The 16,305-nt window shown below is 34.8% G+C and overlaps 1 protein-coding gene across 1 annotated transcript in view; it reads right to left on the reverse strand.

The window, feature by feature from the left end:
* Window positions 1-16,305, reverse strand: part of SCFD1 (sec1 family domain containing 1) — a 105,962-nt gene that overhangs the window by 5,585 nt on the left and 84,072 nt on the right. Inside the window, exons 22-24 of the mRNA XM_012647886.1 lie at window positions 15,562-15,595; window positions 14,441-14,506; window positions 7,535-7,603 (exon numbers count right to left, since the gene is read on the reverse strand). Coding sequence (XP_012503340.1) covers window positions 7,535-7,603; window positions 14,441-14,506; window positions 15,562-15,595 — 169 coding nt within the window. The remainder of the gene's footprint in view (window positions 1-7,534; window positions 7,604-14,440; window positions 14,507-15,561; window positions 15,596-16,305) is intronic.

Genomic DNA, 16,305 nt, shown 5'->3' on the forward strand with positions numbered 1-16,305 from the left:
TAGCCTGAAGGTAATTTTATAAAATATTTTTAATAATTTTGTGCATGAAACAAAGTATGCACATAAAACCATCAGAAAGCAGTGTCACTAACTGGTGTTGGCAAATTTTGGATTAGTGATGCTCAACCTGTATAGACTTTTCCTAAATCTATCATGAAACCCTGAACCACTCACAAATGGGAGAAAACTAAGAAGTGAGATTTGAGCTCCTCCTAATAAACAGTGTTTGAAGTTTGAGTCCAACCAAGATTAACTGCCTAATAAACACCTAAATCAACACTCTTTAGGGAACTAAAATTCCATCTCCCAAATGTAACATTCACGATGTTGAGGATGCAATCTAAAATTAGTCAATATATGAAGAAACAATGCGACCCATTCTCTTGGGAAAAGACAATTATTGATGACCAACAGTGAGATGACCCATATGTTGAAATTAATATAAAAGGTTTTTAAAGCTGCTATAATATCCTCAATGAAGAAAAATATGCTTACAATGAATGAAAACATAACACCATCATACAATCAGAAAGGAACCAATAAAAATTCTAAAATTGAATAGTAGAATGGAGATAAGAGAAAGACCTAGTGAAGATAAGGCAATATAAACTATACACTCTGAATGACAGAATCCTCAGATTTGTAGAACAATATAAAAGGTCAAACATATCTGTAAATAAATCCCCCCCAAAAGAGAAAGAAAACTGGGCATAAAAATATTTGAAGAAATAATGGCTGAAATATCCCTAAATTTGGTGAAGGTATAATCGTATAGATTCAGGAAGCTCAGTGTTCCCAAGCAAGATAAATACGGAAAAGTATATAGATACGTCATAATCTTAAAATCTTGAAAGCAGCCAGAGAGATATGGTACATTATACATAGTTACATTGATTTGCATGACTACTGACTTCCTATCAGAAACAATGGAGGCCAGAAGACAGTGGAATAACATCTTTAGAGTACAGGTATACCTCAGCGATATTGCAGGTTAGGTTCAAGACCACTGCAATAAAGTGAGTCACACAAATTGGTTTCCCAATGCATATAAACATTATGTTTAGCCTATATTCTAGTCAATTAAGTGTGCAATAGCATTATATCTCTAAAACCAATGTATATACCCTAATTAAAAAATACTTTATTGCTAAAAAATACTAACAAGCTGTTAGTGAATTGTAATCTTTTTACTGGTAGAGGGTCTTGCCTTCATGTTGATGGTTGGTGACTGATCAGGGTGGTGGCTGCTGAAGGATGAAGTGGCTGTTAGCAATTTTAAAAAATAAGATAACAATGAAGTTTGCTGCATCAATGGACTCTTCCTTTCATGAAAGATTTCTCTGTAGCATGCAATGCTATTTGACAGCATCTTACTCACTGCAGAACTTCTTTCAAAACTGGAGTCAAGCCTCTCAAGCCCTGCTGCTGCTTTGTCAACTATGTATATGGAATATTCTAAATTCTTTGTTGTCATCTCAAAAATGTTCACAGCATCTTCACCAGGAGTAGATTCCATCATAAGAAACCGCTTTTTTTGCTCTTCTTTAAGAAGCAACTCCTCATCTGTTCAAATATGATCACGGGATTGCAGTAATTCAGTCATATTTTCAGGTTCCACTTCTAACTCTAGTTCTCTTGCTATATCCACCACAAGAAATAGGAAGAGAATTACTTGCCACAGTACATTTACTTCCTCCACTGAGGTCCTGAACCTCTGAGACTCATCCATGAGAGTTGGAATCAATTTCTCCCAAACTGCTGGTAATGTTGATATTTTAACCTCCTCCCATGAAATCTCTTATGTTCTTAATGGCATCTAGAATGGTCAATCCTTTCTAGGAGGTTTTCAATTGACTTTCAATGCCCAGATCCATCAGAGGAATTATTATATTATGATGTTATTATTATAGGGCAGCTATTGCCTTATGAAATATATTTAAGTAACAAGACTTGAAAGTTGAAATAACTCCTTGATCTATGAGCTGCAAAATGGATGTTGCATTAGGAGGCATGAAAATACTAATCTTCTTGTACGTCTCCATCAGAGCTCTTGGCTTACTATGCGCATTGTTAGTGAGCAGTAATATTTTAAAGGAAATCTTTCTTTCTGAGCAGTAGGTCTCAACAATGGGCTTTTAGTAAACCACTGCTGTAAACAGTTGTACTATCGTACAGACTTTGTTATTCCCTTTACAGAACATGGGCAGGGTAGATTTAGTATAATTTTTAATGGGCCCTGGGATTTTCAGAATGGCAAGTGGGCACTGGCTTCAACTTAGTCACCAGTTGTATTAGCCCCTAACAGGAGAGTCAGCCTGTACTTTGAAGCTCTAAAGCCAGGCAATGACTTCTTCTCTCTAGCTATGAAAGACCTAGATGGCATCTTCCAATAGAAGCCTGTTTTGTCCACATTAAAAATCTGTTTAGGCTGGGTGCAGTGGCTCACGTCTGTAATCCTGGCACTCTGGGAGGCCAAGGTGGGAGGATCACTTGAGCTCAGGAGTTCAACACCAGCCTGAGCAAGAGCAAGACTCCATCTCTACTATAAATAGAAATTAGATGGACAACTAAAAATAGAAAAAATTAGCTGGGCGTGGTGGCACACACCTGCAGTCCCAGCTACTTGGGAGGCTGAGGCAGGAGGATGGCTTGAGTCCAGGAGTTTGAGGTTGCTGTGAGCTAGGCTGATACCACGGCACTCTAGCCCAGGCAACAGAGAGAGACTCTATCTCCCCACAAAAAAAAAAAAAAAATCTGTTTAGTGCAGCCACCTTCACCAATTACCTTAGCTAGCTCTTCTAGATAACTTCCTGCAGCTTGTATATCATCACTTGCTGCTTCATCTTGCACTTTTATGATATGGAGATGGCTTCTTTCCACAGACTTTGCAAACCAGCCTGTGCTAGCTTCCAACTTTTCTTTTGCAGCTTCCTTACTTCTCTCAATCTTCACAGAATTGAAGAGTTTAGGGCCTTTGCTCTGGATTAGGCTTTGGCTTAATGGAATATTATGGCTGGCTTGATCTTCTATCCGGACCACTAAAACTTTCTCCATTACCAACAATAAGGCTTTTTTCACTTTCTTGTGTTCACTGGAGTAGCACTTTTAATTTCCTTCCCATTCACAACTGGGCTAAATGTTTGGTGCAAGAAGCCTTGCTTTGGCCTGTTGTGGCTTTTGACATGTATTCCTTGCTAAGCTTAATCATTTCTAGCTTTTGATTTAAAGTGAGAGATGTGTGACTCTTCCTTTCACTTGAACACTTAGAGGCCACCATAGGGCTATCTATTAATTGGTCTAACCCTAATTTCAATATTGTTGTGTCTCAGGTAATAGGGAGGCCATAGGAAAGAGAGATCAGGGAACAGCTGGTCAGTGAAGTAATGAACACGCATTGTGCCCCAAAATGATTACAACAATAATATCAAAGATCAACTGGTCAGGGCTGGGCATGGAAGCCCAGGCCTGTAATCCCAGCACTTTGGGAGGCCTCAGAGGAAGGATTGCTTGAGGCCAGGAATTCAAGACCAGCCTAGACAACATAGTGAGACCCTGTCTCTACAAAAATGAAAAAATTAGCTGGGCCAGGTGGCACACACCTGTAGTTCTAGCTGCTTGGGAGGCTGAGACAAAAGGATTGCTTGAGCCCAGACTTTGGAGGTTACAGTGAACTATGATGCCATCATTGCACTGCAGCCTGGGCAACAGAGAAAGACCTTGTCTCAATAAAAAGAAGAGAGAGAAAAAAAGAATAAAGGTGAAATAAAGACATTTACACGTAAAAGAATATTAAGAGAATTCACTGATAGCATACTGAGCTACAATAAATGCTAAGAAGCGTTTCAGCCAACAGATTGAAACTGGAATCTACCAGAAATGGAGATGAAGAGCACTAGAAATCATAAGTATTTCTGTAAATGCAAAAGATTTGTTTCTTTACAATATATATGACTTGTCTTGTGAGGTTAATGATGTATTTAGATGTAAAGTATATAATCAGCACAGCATTAATGCTGAGAGAATGGGTTTATATGGTTTGAAAGTTTCTACATTTAATCCAAGTGGCACAATATTAACTCTTGTCTACAAAAAGTTAACAATGTATATGTTGTGATCTCTAGAGCAAATGCTAAATTAATAATGCAGAGATATAGCTAAAAAAACCTGTGGATGAATTAAAATGGAATCTAAAAAGTTTTCAAATAATACAAAGGAAGCCAGGAAATAAGGAACACAGAAATCCCAAACAAGAGACTGAAATAAAGCAAAGAGAGAAATGATAGACAATTAGATGTTAACAGATGAAAAGCTCCAATTAAAAGGCAGAGACTATAAGAATGGTTAATAAAAAAAAAATGATCCAACTATATGCTGCCTACAAAGTAAGCACTTTAACACTTGCAAGTAAACAGATGAAAAAAGTTAAAACATGCAAAAAATAAGCATAAGATGCTAGAGTGGCTATATTAATATCAGATAAAGTAGACTTCAAGACAAAGAACATTATCAGACATGTAGAGAAACATTGCATAATCACATTTATGATTACTATATCTAATAACAGCTTCAACATACAAAAAGGAGAAATTGATAGAACTAAAGGGAGAAAGATAATTCCATAATCATAGTTGGAGATTTTTTCATGCTACTCTTTCAGCAAATGATGGAATTAGACCAAAAAAACAAACAGAACAAAGAGGATCTGAGCAACGGTATCAGTTATCTTGACCAAATTGAGGGAGAAGCCTCCACTCAACTTTTGCAGCAGCACATTAAGTACACACGAAAACCCCTGAATAGTTGAAAACAGATCTATAAATAATACATAGGCTAAAGAATAAGTCACAAAGTAAACTACAAACTATTTCAAAATGAATGTTAATGAAAATGATATATCAAAATTTGTGGACTGCAACTAAAGTAGTGGTTGTCAGGAATTTTGTTTTTATTGTTCCATATGGTCTTTTTAATTTTTAAAAACAAAATTTCAGTAGATTTAGGAGGTACAAGCTGAATTCCATTGCATATATATTGTATAAAGTCTGGGCCTTTAGTGTATCCATCTCCTGAATAGTGTACATTGTACCCAATAGGTAATTTTTTATCCTTCAACCTCTACCACCCTCCCCTACTTTTAAGTCTCCAGTGTCCATCGAAGTACTTTGTGTGTCACGTAGCCATAGCTTAGCTCCCACCTATATAAGTGAGAACATGTGGCATTTATTTTTCTGTTCTTGATTTACTTCTCTTAGGAGACAATGGCCTCTAGTTCCATCCAAGTTGTTGCAAAAGACATAATCTCATTCTTATCGCTGAGTAGTACTCTATGGTGTATATATATGCACCACATTTTCTTTACCTACTCATCAGCTGATGGGCATGTAGGTTGATACCGTATCTTTGTGAGTTGTACTGCAATAAACATACTGGTGCAAGTATCTTTTTGATATAATGATTTATTTTCCTCTGGTTAGATATACCCAGTAGTGGGACTGTAGGAATGAATGGTAGATCTGCTTTTAGTTCTTTAAGAAATCTCCATATTGATGTCCACAGAGGTTGTACTAATTTACATTCAACAGTGTATAAGCGTTTCCTTTTCACCGCATCCATGCCAATATCTGTTTTCTGACTTTTTAATAATGGCCATTCTAATTGGAGTAAGATAGTATCTCTTTGTGGTTTTAATTTGCATTTCCCTGATGATTAGTGATAAGCATTTTATAGTATCTTTTTTGGCCATTTGTATATTTTCTTTTGAAAAATGCCTGTTCAAGTCATTTGCCCACTTTTTAATGGGGTTGTTTTTTTTCTTGCTGAGTTGTTCGCGTACCTTATAGATTCTGGATATTAGTCCTTTGTTGAATACATAGTTTCCAAATATTTTCTCCCATTCTGTAGGCTATTTACTTTTTTGATAATTTGCTGTGCAGAAGATTTTTAGTTTAATTAAGTCCCATTCGTCTATTTTTATTTTTGTTGCATTTGCTTTTGGGATCTGTTAATAAATTTTTTGCTAAGGCCAATGTCCAGAAGAGCTTTTCCTAGGTTTTCTTCTAGAATTAAGTCTTTAATCCATCTTGAGTTAATTTTTGTATATGGTGAGAGATAAGGATCCAGTTTCATTCTTCTGCATATGGCTATGCAATTTTCCCAGCACCATTTATTAAGTAATGTGTCCTTTCCTCAGTGTATGGCTCTAAATGTTTAATTTAGAAAAGAAGAACTAAAATTAATAACTTAAGTAATTTTCCAACTTAAGAAGCTAGGAAAAGAAGAGCAAAGTAAATCCAAAGTAATCAGAATGAAGGAAATAATTAAGAATATAAATCAATGAAATAGAAAACAAATAAGAAAAGTAACATAAGACAACATCTGGTTCATTAAAAAGATTATCGAAATCAAGATTCTTCTAGTTAACCTAACAAAAAAGATTCCATTTATATGATGGTCTAAAATAGGCAGAACTAATGGTAGAAAATATCAAGACAGTATTTGGGCAGGGATTGACTAGGAATAGGTACTGGTAGTGTTCTACATCTTGATAGGGGTTTGGGTTACTCAGGTGAATACATCTGGCAAAATTTAATATGTACATTTGATATGTATGTTTCATTGTTGTAAATTTTACCTCCAAAGCAGTAGGAGGGGGAACTAAACAAATAATGAATTGAAGGTAATGATACTGGTATTGAACTACTAATGGGGGACGTGTAATAGTAACAACAATTTACTTTGAAATTAATAAGTTGTAACAATACACAGATTGAGAGATGTATAGGTATCTTATAATAATTATAAAGCAAGTACAGTAAAACATTGATGAGGAGTGTATAGGTGTTCACTGTAAATTCTTTTCAACTTTTCTGTATGTTTGAAATTCTTATAATACCATTGGGTCACTACTTGAAGGTTAACGATACAAGAGCCACGTAAGGGTTAGGAAGTTGTGCTGGAAAATCAATGCTAGGAACAGTTGCTAACAATGAGTACAGGGTTTGATTATGATTTTTATGGCAGCTAAGGCAACACTGAGTGAACAGTATTGGGCAGGCTACTGAGCATCCCAATTAGTTAAAACTGAAAAACACTAAGATCAATATGATTATTGAGAACATCAGTGGGAACAATGCTAAAAGGATTGTATTGACCATATGTATGCCTCAGTTACTGCTGCCATTAACTTTCAGGGTAAACATAATTCCATTGTATCAACTGAGACCATACTATTCCCCCAAGAAAGCTACTTAATTTCTTAGGCCCAATACGTGGTGATATGCTTGGCTAAGTCAGCAATGGGGACAGCATGTAAGGAAATACTAAAATAAATTTTGCCTAATTGAGTACACTACTCCGATTTTGAATTTTCTGGATTTGTCATTTCATAAAAGAGTTGCGATAATGGAAATAATGTTCCTCATCATAGTTGTCCATAGCAAAACCTTATGTTGTTTTAGCTTCTTCTCTTTCTTAGCATATTCCAAGTTGCTGTTGATATTTTTTAACAAAAACATACTAAAAAGGTATACTTTACCTGTTTTATGAACTGTGTCGCATTAAAAAGCTCACTGCAGCCATATAAAATGTGTTTGCCTTGCTTCCCCTGTAAAAATCAGAAATCAGAGCCAGAATTCAGATACAAGTAACAAGAAATATTTTCAGTATTCCCAAGGAAAGAGACTAACCTACTAGGACTTTTTTTTTCTTCTTTTTTTCCTTTTTGAGGGAGTGGTGTTCCTGGTGGATTTTGGTGTACACATCTATCCTAAAATTGTATGAAATTTTTTTTTCCAAAAATCTGTATTATGGCACACTGTTGGTGCTATTTCCTATTACATTAAAAATAGAAGGAAACTGAGGACTGCCACATTTCACAGGAGCAACAGTTATCTATAAATTCTGAGATCAACATTCTTCCATTATAGGATGTGAACTACTTGAAGAACATCATATTAGAGTTTTGTTATGCTGAAAATAGGATACGGTGCAGGTAGCATGGATTGTCCTTTTAGTCTCAATTGTGCAACACGGTATTTATAAGTTAATATATCTGATTCTACTTTGTAATTCTATGCATTTTATTCCTGATTTTGACAGAATGTTGAAACCCAATCACAACAGTCAAAACTTCTCTCCTAGAGAATTTTGGTAAGTCCTTAAAATGCTGAATTTATTGTGTGTGTTGTGAACTTGAAGGTAAATTGATATCTTTTATAAAGTTTATTCTATAACAAAGTAATTTGATAATTCATCAAAGATCATAAGAATGATGGCTTTGTAACATAAGAGAAGGACATTTCTCTGTGAATGTATAAGCGGAATAAACATTGTTGGCTAAAGAAATGTTCTAGCTGGCCATCTCTGAGAATAAATAAAACAAGAGCCACACCTCACTTACATTTTTTTCCAAAATGAAATGGTATATGCAGCAGTTACACAGGGTCATATAACTGGGATTCTTGAGGCTACACAGGATATGCTCATGAGGCATTATTAAAAGTAGAAGTTATACCATAGGAGAAAGAAAGCATAGGGAAAAATTAGAGGGGTCCCAAACTTTTAGGCACAGCTACCGAGATCCTACCTTAGTAGCACAGGATGCATTACATTTTCCATTGTGAACCACCAAAATACATTCCAGATACTTTACTCTCAGGGGAGTTCTAGTATTGTTCAAGGACAGGCCTTTTATACCTCTCTGGTCACACAGGCAAAATCAGGATGCATGGCCAGGTTCTACAGCAGAAACCAAGGGAATATGACAGAAACCAGGGGCAAACTATAAAATCAATTTTTAAATTTTCTATTAAATGATGCTGGCAAGCTAGTGCAAGCTGCCCCCATTCTATATTAGACCCTAGCACAGGACTGTATTCATCACTAGTTAGTGCATTTCATTCCAAATGTCAGCACCATGCTTCCTGTTATTCCTGGAGATAAACGCAGGGTTGCAATAGACTAGCTGAGAGTAATTCTGTTCTTGTACAGTCCACACTCCTGCTCCCACCCCTGGTCTAACTTTCTTAACTGAATCACTCATCATCATTCCTCTTTACATATCTTCTATAACACTAAAGGACTAATAATTTGTATCATCCAATGAGGTATAGGTGTAATTTTAAAGAAACATTGTAGTTTACCAAATAATCCAGCTCAAACTTATTCTTAATCATGTATAAACTTGATAACCCCTTTATTTCTATTCTTGGTTAAAACTTAAACTTTATGAAATATACCAATATATTGATTCAATGTAAAACTAATTATTAGCTAAATATACTTCTTTCTCTAATCATCAAAAGAATCTCTTGTGGTGGTTTTAAGCCGATTTCCTAACACATTTGGTGATTGATTTTATCGAAACATTTGGTAATACTGATATCAATCAAATTAATTTTACCAGTCACAGCAGAGTTATTACCAACTAGCAGATACAAAAAAAGAAAACCAAACAGCAGTTACATAATGAGCTAGATTAACATCATTACTAAATAAAATACTATAGTAATTCTGATTTATCTTCTCAACAAAAATAGCACTTGCTCATTATTTCATGGACTAGTATAAGTCCAGGACAATATGTATTGTTTCCTACTACATGGTTGTACTGACATGGATTTAATTTCTAATGATGTGAGGCAGGTTGTCATAGACCTACTAGCTCAGTTCCTTCTGAATAGGGCTGAACGATAGGAAAAAGATTAGAATTATTTGGAACAAGGAAAACAGTAAGACTAAAAGGATTTTTAAAAAACCTCTCAGGACAATTAAACTGGGTGCTTAGTAGCTCCTAAAAATTTAATGGATCTAAAGGGCATCTTTGAAAAACCTATAGCTAATGTCATACTTAATGGTGAAAGATTGGATTGCTTTGCCTCTAAGATCAGAAAGAAGACAAAGATGTCTGCTTTTGCTTCTTCTATTAAACAATGTATTGGCGGTTCTAGACAGGGCAGTTAGGCAAGGGGAAAAAAAAAGAAAAAAAGAAAAAAAAGGAAAAACATTCCAGATGGAAAAGGAAGAAATAATACTATCTCTATTTATAGATAACATGATCCTGTATACGGAAAATTCTAAAAATCCATTGAAAACCATTACAACTAATAAACAAGCTCAGCAAAGCTGTAGGATATAAGATGAACATACAAAAATCAATTGGATTTCTATACACTTGCAATAAAGAATCAAATGAAATTAGTAATTCATTTCATAATAGAATAAAAATACACAGAAATAAATCTAATAAAAGGAGTATAAAACTTATCTTCTTCAATTTTTTCAATAATATTTTGTAGTTTTCAGAATAGATGGAAAAACATCCCATGTTCATGGATCAGAAGACTCAACATCGTTAAGATGAAAACATTCCCCAAACTGATCTATAGATTCAATTGTAGTTTTCAGAATAGATGGAAAAACATCCCATGTTCATGGATCAGAAGACTCAACATCGTTAAGATGAAAACATTCCCCAAACTGATCTATAGATTCAACGCAAACCATATAATACCAATTTCCAATTTATGTCTTTGTAGAAACTGACAAACTGATTCCAAAATTCATAAAGAATTCCAAAGAACCCAGAAAAGCCAAAACAATCTTGAAAAGAAATAAAGCAGGAAAAATTCACAGGCATCGTGATTTCAAAACTTACTACAAGCAATGGTAATCAACATGGGATAGTACTGGCACAAAGATATACCTATAGATCAATGACACAGAATTTAGAGTTCAGAAATAAACCTATACACACATACAGTCAACTGATTTTCAACAAGGTTGCCAAGACCACTCAATGAGGAAAGAATCGCCTTTTCAACAAATGGTGCTGGAACAAGAGGATAGCCATATAAAAAAGGATGAAGTTGGACCTTATTTCATACCATATAAAAAATTTACTCAAAATAGATCAAGACCTAATGTAAGAGCAAATTCTGTACAATACTTAGAAGAAAACATAGGGGCAAATCTTTATGACCTTGGGTTTTGCAAAGGATTCTTAGATATGACAACAAAAGAAAAAATACATAAATTGGACTGCACCAAAATAAACTTTTGTACTTTAAAGGAAACCAGCCAAAAACAAAAAAACCAAAAACACAAAAAACAACAATCCAGAGAATGGGAAAAATTATTTGTAAATCATACACCTGATAAGTGACTTGTATGTAGATTATATAAGGAACCCTTACAAATCAAAAAATAAAAAGGCAAAATAACCCAATTAAAAATGGACAAAAGATCCGAATAGACATTTCTCCAAAGAAGATATATAGATGGCCGATATGCACATAAAAAGATTCTTGACATCATAAGTCATCAGGAAAATGCAAATTAAAACCATAATGTAGCTGCATACCTAACCAGGATGGCCAGAATCAAGAAGTCAGATGGCAAGTGTTGGCAATGATGTTGAGAAATCAGAACCCTCATACACTGCTGGTAGGAATGTAAAAGGGTACAGCTGCTTTGGAAAATTGTCTGCAGTTACTCAAATGATTACACATAGAGTTATCATACGACCTAGCAATTCCAATTCTAGATATATATCTAAAAAAACAAAAACATGTGCACACACAATTGCACTGTCCATTAGCTATGGTTCCAAGTGGACAGTAATAGTTCATATGCAGGACAATCACTGGATTTGTATACCTGATAGCAGTAGGAAACACCTTAAACATTATTAGAAGCCACAGCAAAAATTGTTTCAATTTAGACTCCTTATTTATATGACAGAGAAACTCATTTTACTGCAGGTGCAGTTCAACAATGCACTACTAAGATGCATCATATACAACAGACTGACTTATATACCTTACCAAACATAAAGTATTGGGCTGACTGAAAACTGGAACATATATTTGAAACACCTACTTTCCAAACTGGGTGTATTTCTTTCTAATAAAAGACAGAGTGATTTGCATGATGGAATGTGTTTTAAAACATGATATGCATGGAATTAAAAGTAGAATCAATATTGGATAGATTATTGAGATAGTGCAAGAAAAATGAGGGGTGGGTGGTGTAGGATAAAAACACAGAAATTTACAAAAATTTTTTCTGCATTTGTAAAAATTTTTCTTTAACTGATCCAATAGTATAGACATGTGGATTGCATGTACAACTTCTGGTAGAAGGACCAATTTCAAACATGACATGAAGATAATATATCTCTAAATAGAACTGAGGAATGATGGAATGGGCTGTTTTTCTTTGTACCTATCTAAGCCTAGGACTAACGGTTTAGTGCATCTTTCCTCACGAGTGGACAAGATGGTCGTGTAAGCTTGTGCTTACCCAACCCCACTGCACTGACTGGAAATGGACACGGGGGAAAGCACTAGCAAGGCTCACTGCTCTCAGCTCTGTGGAAGTGGTCTCTGGCTGAGTCTGATCATCTTCTACCCAGGGGTTAAGGTCCGAGTAAAAATTAATGACTATAGAAAAGAGGGGAAGTCTTTACTCTCAGAAAGGGAGCCATTGAGTAAATATTACAAAAAAGAGAAAGCTCACATTATCTTGGCACCTTCTGCAAGGCTGAGGGCAAGAGAATACTACTCTTAACTGTATTTATATATGCCCATAAGGCCTGCTGAATCTGAAGCTGCCCAGAATGGGATGAAGGAAATTTAATTCTGCAGTTAGATAGGAAGAGACATGCACATTGACTCAAGAAGGATTATTACGTACATTTCTCAATTTTAAGCTGAAGTAGCCCAAGGAAAATGGCTGAGTATCTTGGCAGAGTCAGCACAAAGAATAAATTTACTGGAGAGAGACTTGTAAATAGAGAATATAATTTTCCCCTAATCAATTATAACATTTTGGTATATGAGCAAGAGATAGATTAAAAAAAGAGAGAAAGATAAAAAAACCTCCTATAAATCTAATGTATTTAATAACAATCTTAATCATAACATAATTGCTATTTGGTGCAATACTAGTATCACTGGTAAGATTAATATGAACAAATCCTATGACAATATGGATATAAATGAGCAAATGTATTAAAATTGATTTAAAACTTCTATAAGATGTTCTTCTGATGGAAGGTGATAGATTAGAGAAAGAACTAGATTTAGTTAATAATCATTACACTATTTCACAAAATTCAACTTTCTGTAGTAGAAAGAGATTGAGAGTTTGTCATGCTTATGTATGATTAAGAACAAGTTTTCACCGAACTTTCTGGTAAACTACAATGTTTCCTTAGAGTTATACTTCAGTCACTACACAAATGATGTGTAGTGTTGTTCATCCTTCTTGTTTTTCTGTTCTATAAATTTTGTAAAAGATGCCAAAAGAATGATGATAAGTGATTAAAAAGCTTAACCCAGGGTAAGAGTGTGTGGAATGTACTGTCTATTGCAACTATGTATTTATCCCTGGGAACACCTGGAACCAGTCTCCTTACTAACCCTTGGCCAAACCTGAATGAAATGTACTAATGATGAATATAGTCCTGTGCTAGGGTCAAGACAGACCAGTGTATTAGAGTTTGTCAGCATTATTTGTAGAGATGGTTTGCATCTGGTTTCTGTCATGTTCTCGGTTTCTGCTTTTTGGCTTGGTTATGCAATCTAATTTCAGCTATGAAACCAGAGGGGTATAAAAACCCCTTCCTTGTCCATGACTGGGACTCCCCTAAAACCAAGGTATCTTACATATATATTTTGGTGGTTCATGATCTGAAGATGAAGCCCATCTATGCAACTGAGATAGGATCTTGGGAGTTGGAACTGGCAGTTTTGGAGCTCTGTGACATCTGCTTATGTGTTTTTTTTTCTCCTGTTGTACCATAACTTCTAGCTTTGTTAAAGCCTTACATGATTATTATTTAATGTTAAATGAATAAATGAAAATTACAAAATATCATTGTAAAAATAGCTAATTCTGTTGCCCCTACATTTTAAATGCTGTTTTTGCTCTTCAAACTGTCACTCCCTGCTGCTGTTAGCTTTGAGTAACACTCCACTTCTAATTTGCTACCTCTAAAGCTCCTGTTTTCTAGGGGAAAAAAAAGACATTTCAAATTCGTTAAAAGTATGTTGCTCATTTAAGTCAATAGGATGGGAATAAAGCTCATAAAGATGAGCTCTGTCTATCATTTCACCAAGGGAGATTTTTTTGGAAGAAGAGTTTGCTTGAGGTCTCTAAGCATTTAAAGTTATATTAAGATAGATTGCTGCAAAGTGCATTATATCAATAAGATACATTATTTACCAGATCAAGTACAATTTTAGGCCAGAAGTAAATGTGATGGGAATAGGAAAACAATGAACATATGAATATTTTTCTCTATATGCAGGATTTTAAACCTACCTCTTAGAAAAGGAATTATGTAAGGATCAGGAGAGCCACCAGAGAATGCTAGTTAGTGTCTTAAGTCATAGAACTGTGAAACCAACAAATGACAGAAAAACAGGCCAAAATGTACCTTTATGTAGTCGACAAGATTTTGATATTCAATGTAGTTGCCTCCGCCTACCACAAAAACAATAGCCTAAAAATGCAAACAGAAAAAAATAGGTAAGTTGAAAGAAACAGTTAAAACACGGTTTTAACTGTCAAGCAACGTGGTTTTTAGTCTGGAACCTATTCTACAATTGAGGTAAAAAATACTAGCTAGCCAAAGGTGACATTCTAAGCACATTGTGCTACTTTAATTATACAATTTATTTCTAAGAAGCCCATAAACTTATAAAGTCTACTGAGTGGTAAAAAGAAGAGATTTTTCAGAAACAATTTAGAGGAAAATAACTACATTCTTTTTTTTTTTTTTGAGACAGAGTCTCACTGTGTTGCCCTGGCTAGAGTGAGTGCTGTGGCGTCAGCCTAGCTCACAGCAACCTCAAACTCTGGGGCTCGAGCGATCCTTCTGCCTCAGCCTCCCGAGTAGCTGGGACTACAGGCATGCGCCACTATGCCCAGCTAATTTTTTCTACATATTTTTAGTTGTCCGATTAATTTCTTTCTATTTTTAGTAGAGACGGGGTCTCGCTCTTGCTCAGGCTGGTTTCGAACTCCTGAGCTCAAACAATCTGCCCGCCTCGGCATTAACTACATTCTTGAATTAAGTAATACTAAATAAATCTAAAGGGCTTTTTCCAAAGGATATTTTTGAGTTTGAGGTTATTTATTGTAGGCAGGAAAACTAGAAAACCTAATATTTACATAATCTTCAATATATGTTACTGCATTTATTTTTTCTGAGAAGTTTCTTTGTTTTTCAAATGAAAACGCAGTCACGATATATTCACAAATGTTTGGACTCCAATTTTAGAAAAAAGTTCCACCCTCATAAAACTCTTACTGCAGTATGAAAGATTTTTTTCTGTTAACCATTTTTGTCAATTATTTTTAAACTTAAAATATTATGAGCTTTATAAATTAGAAAAATATACTTGAGAATAATTTTTTTAAAGGAATCTTGGGGTGCACAGAATTAGATTTATGCAGATTACCATACACGAATCCTAACAAAGACAGTCTTCAAGATTGCTTTGTCACCTTTTCATCTTTCCTTTCAGGAGCAGAGAAATTTTATATGGAACTTACCTCTTGGAATGGATTTTTGTTCCTCGGAACTGAACTGTAATAAAGAAAAATTGTACTGAAAAATTCACCTGTGACTTTTATTATGGATAAAATAGGTATGGGAAACACACATATATGCACTATTAGACAGGTATTTATAATTATACTTCCTTCATCATCTTAGAAGGGTGGGTCCTTTAGTTTTGCAAAGCTGGGTAGTGAATTGGGATGCAGAAGAAGAAAGTAGAAGAGGTAGGTATCTAGTGTCTAAATGGGAATCTGGCAACTTATTGACTTTAAAATAAAATTCTAGAAGACTGAGCAGCAGCTCCTGTGAAGACGAGTAGAAGTCAGTGTATAGGGTGAACTTATAAAGCATATATTTTATGCAATAAATTTTCACCACATACAATATTATAATTTATGGATACCTAAATTTGTGGAAAAATGGTATAAACACATGCATGGGAAGGATAACTCATGAAAGAGGGTATGGGAAGAGGGATCTGTATTTTGCTATAGCTTGTTATTTCTTATATTTATTAAATTTTCACCACATACAATATTATAATTTATGGATACCTAAATTTGTGGAAAAATGGTATAAACACATGCATGGGAAGAATAACTCATGAAAAAGGAAATGGGAAGAGGGATCTGTATTTTGCTATAGCTTGTTATTTCTTATACTATAAAAATACTTCTTGGTGTCCAAGAGATCTTTAATAAAGGCATTTTTCAAAAAAAAAAAAGAAGAAGAAGAAA

Source organism: Propithecus coquereli, unplaced genomic scaffold, assembly GCF_000956105.1.
Source record: "Propithecus coquereli isolate 6110/MARCELLA unplaced genomic scaffold, Pcoq_1.0 Scaffold273, whole genome shotgun sequence".
Taxonomy (NCBI): Eukaryota; Metazoa; Chordata; class Mammalia; order Primates; family Indriidae; genus Propithecus; species Propithecus coquereli.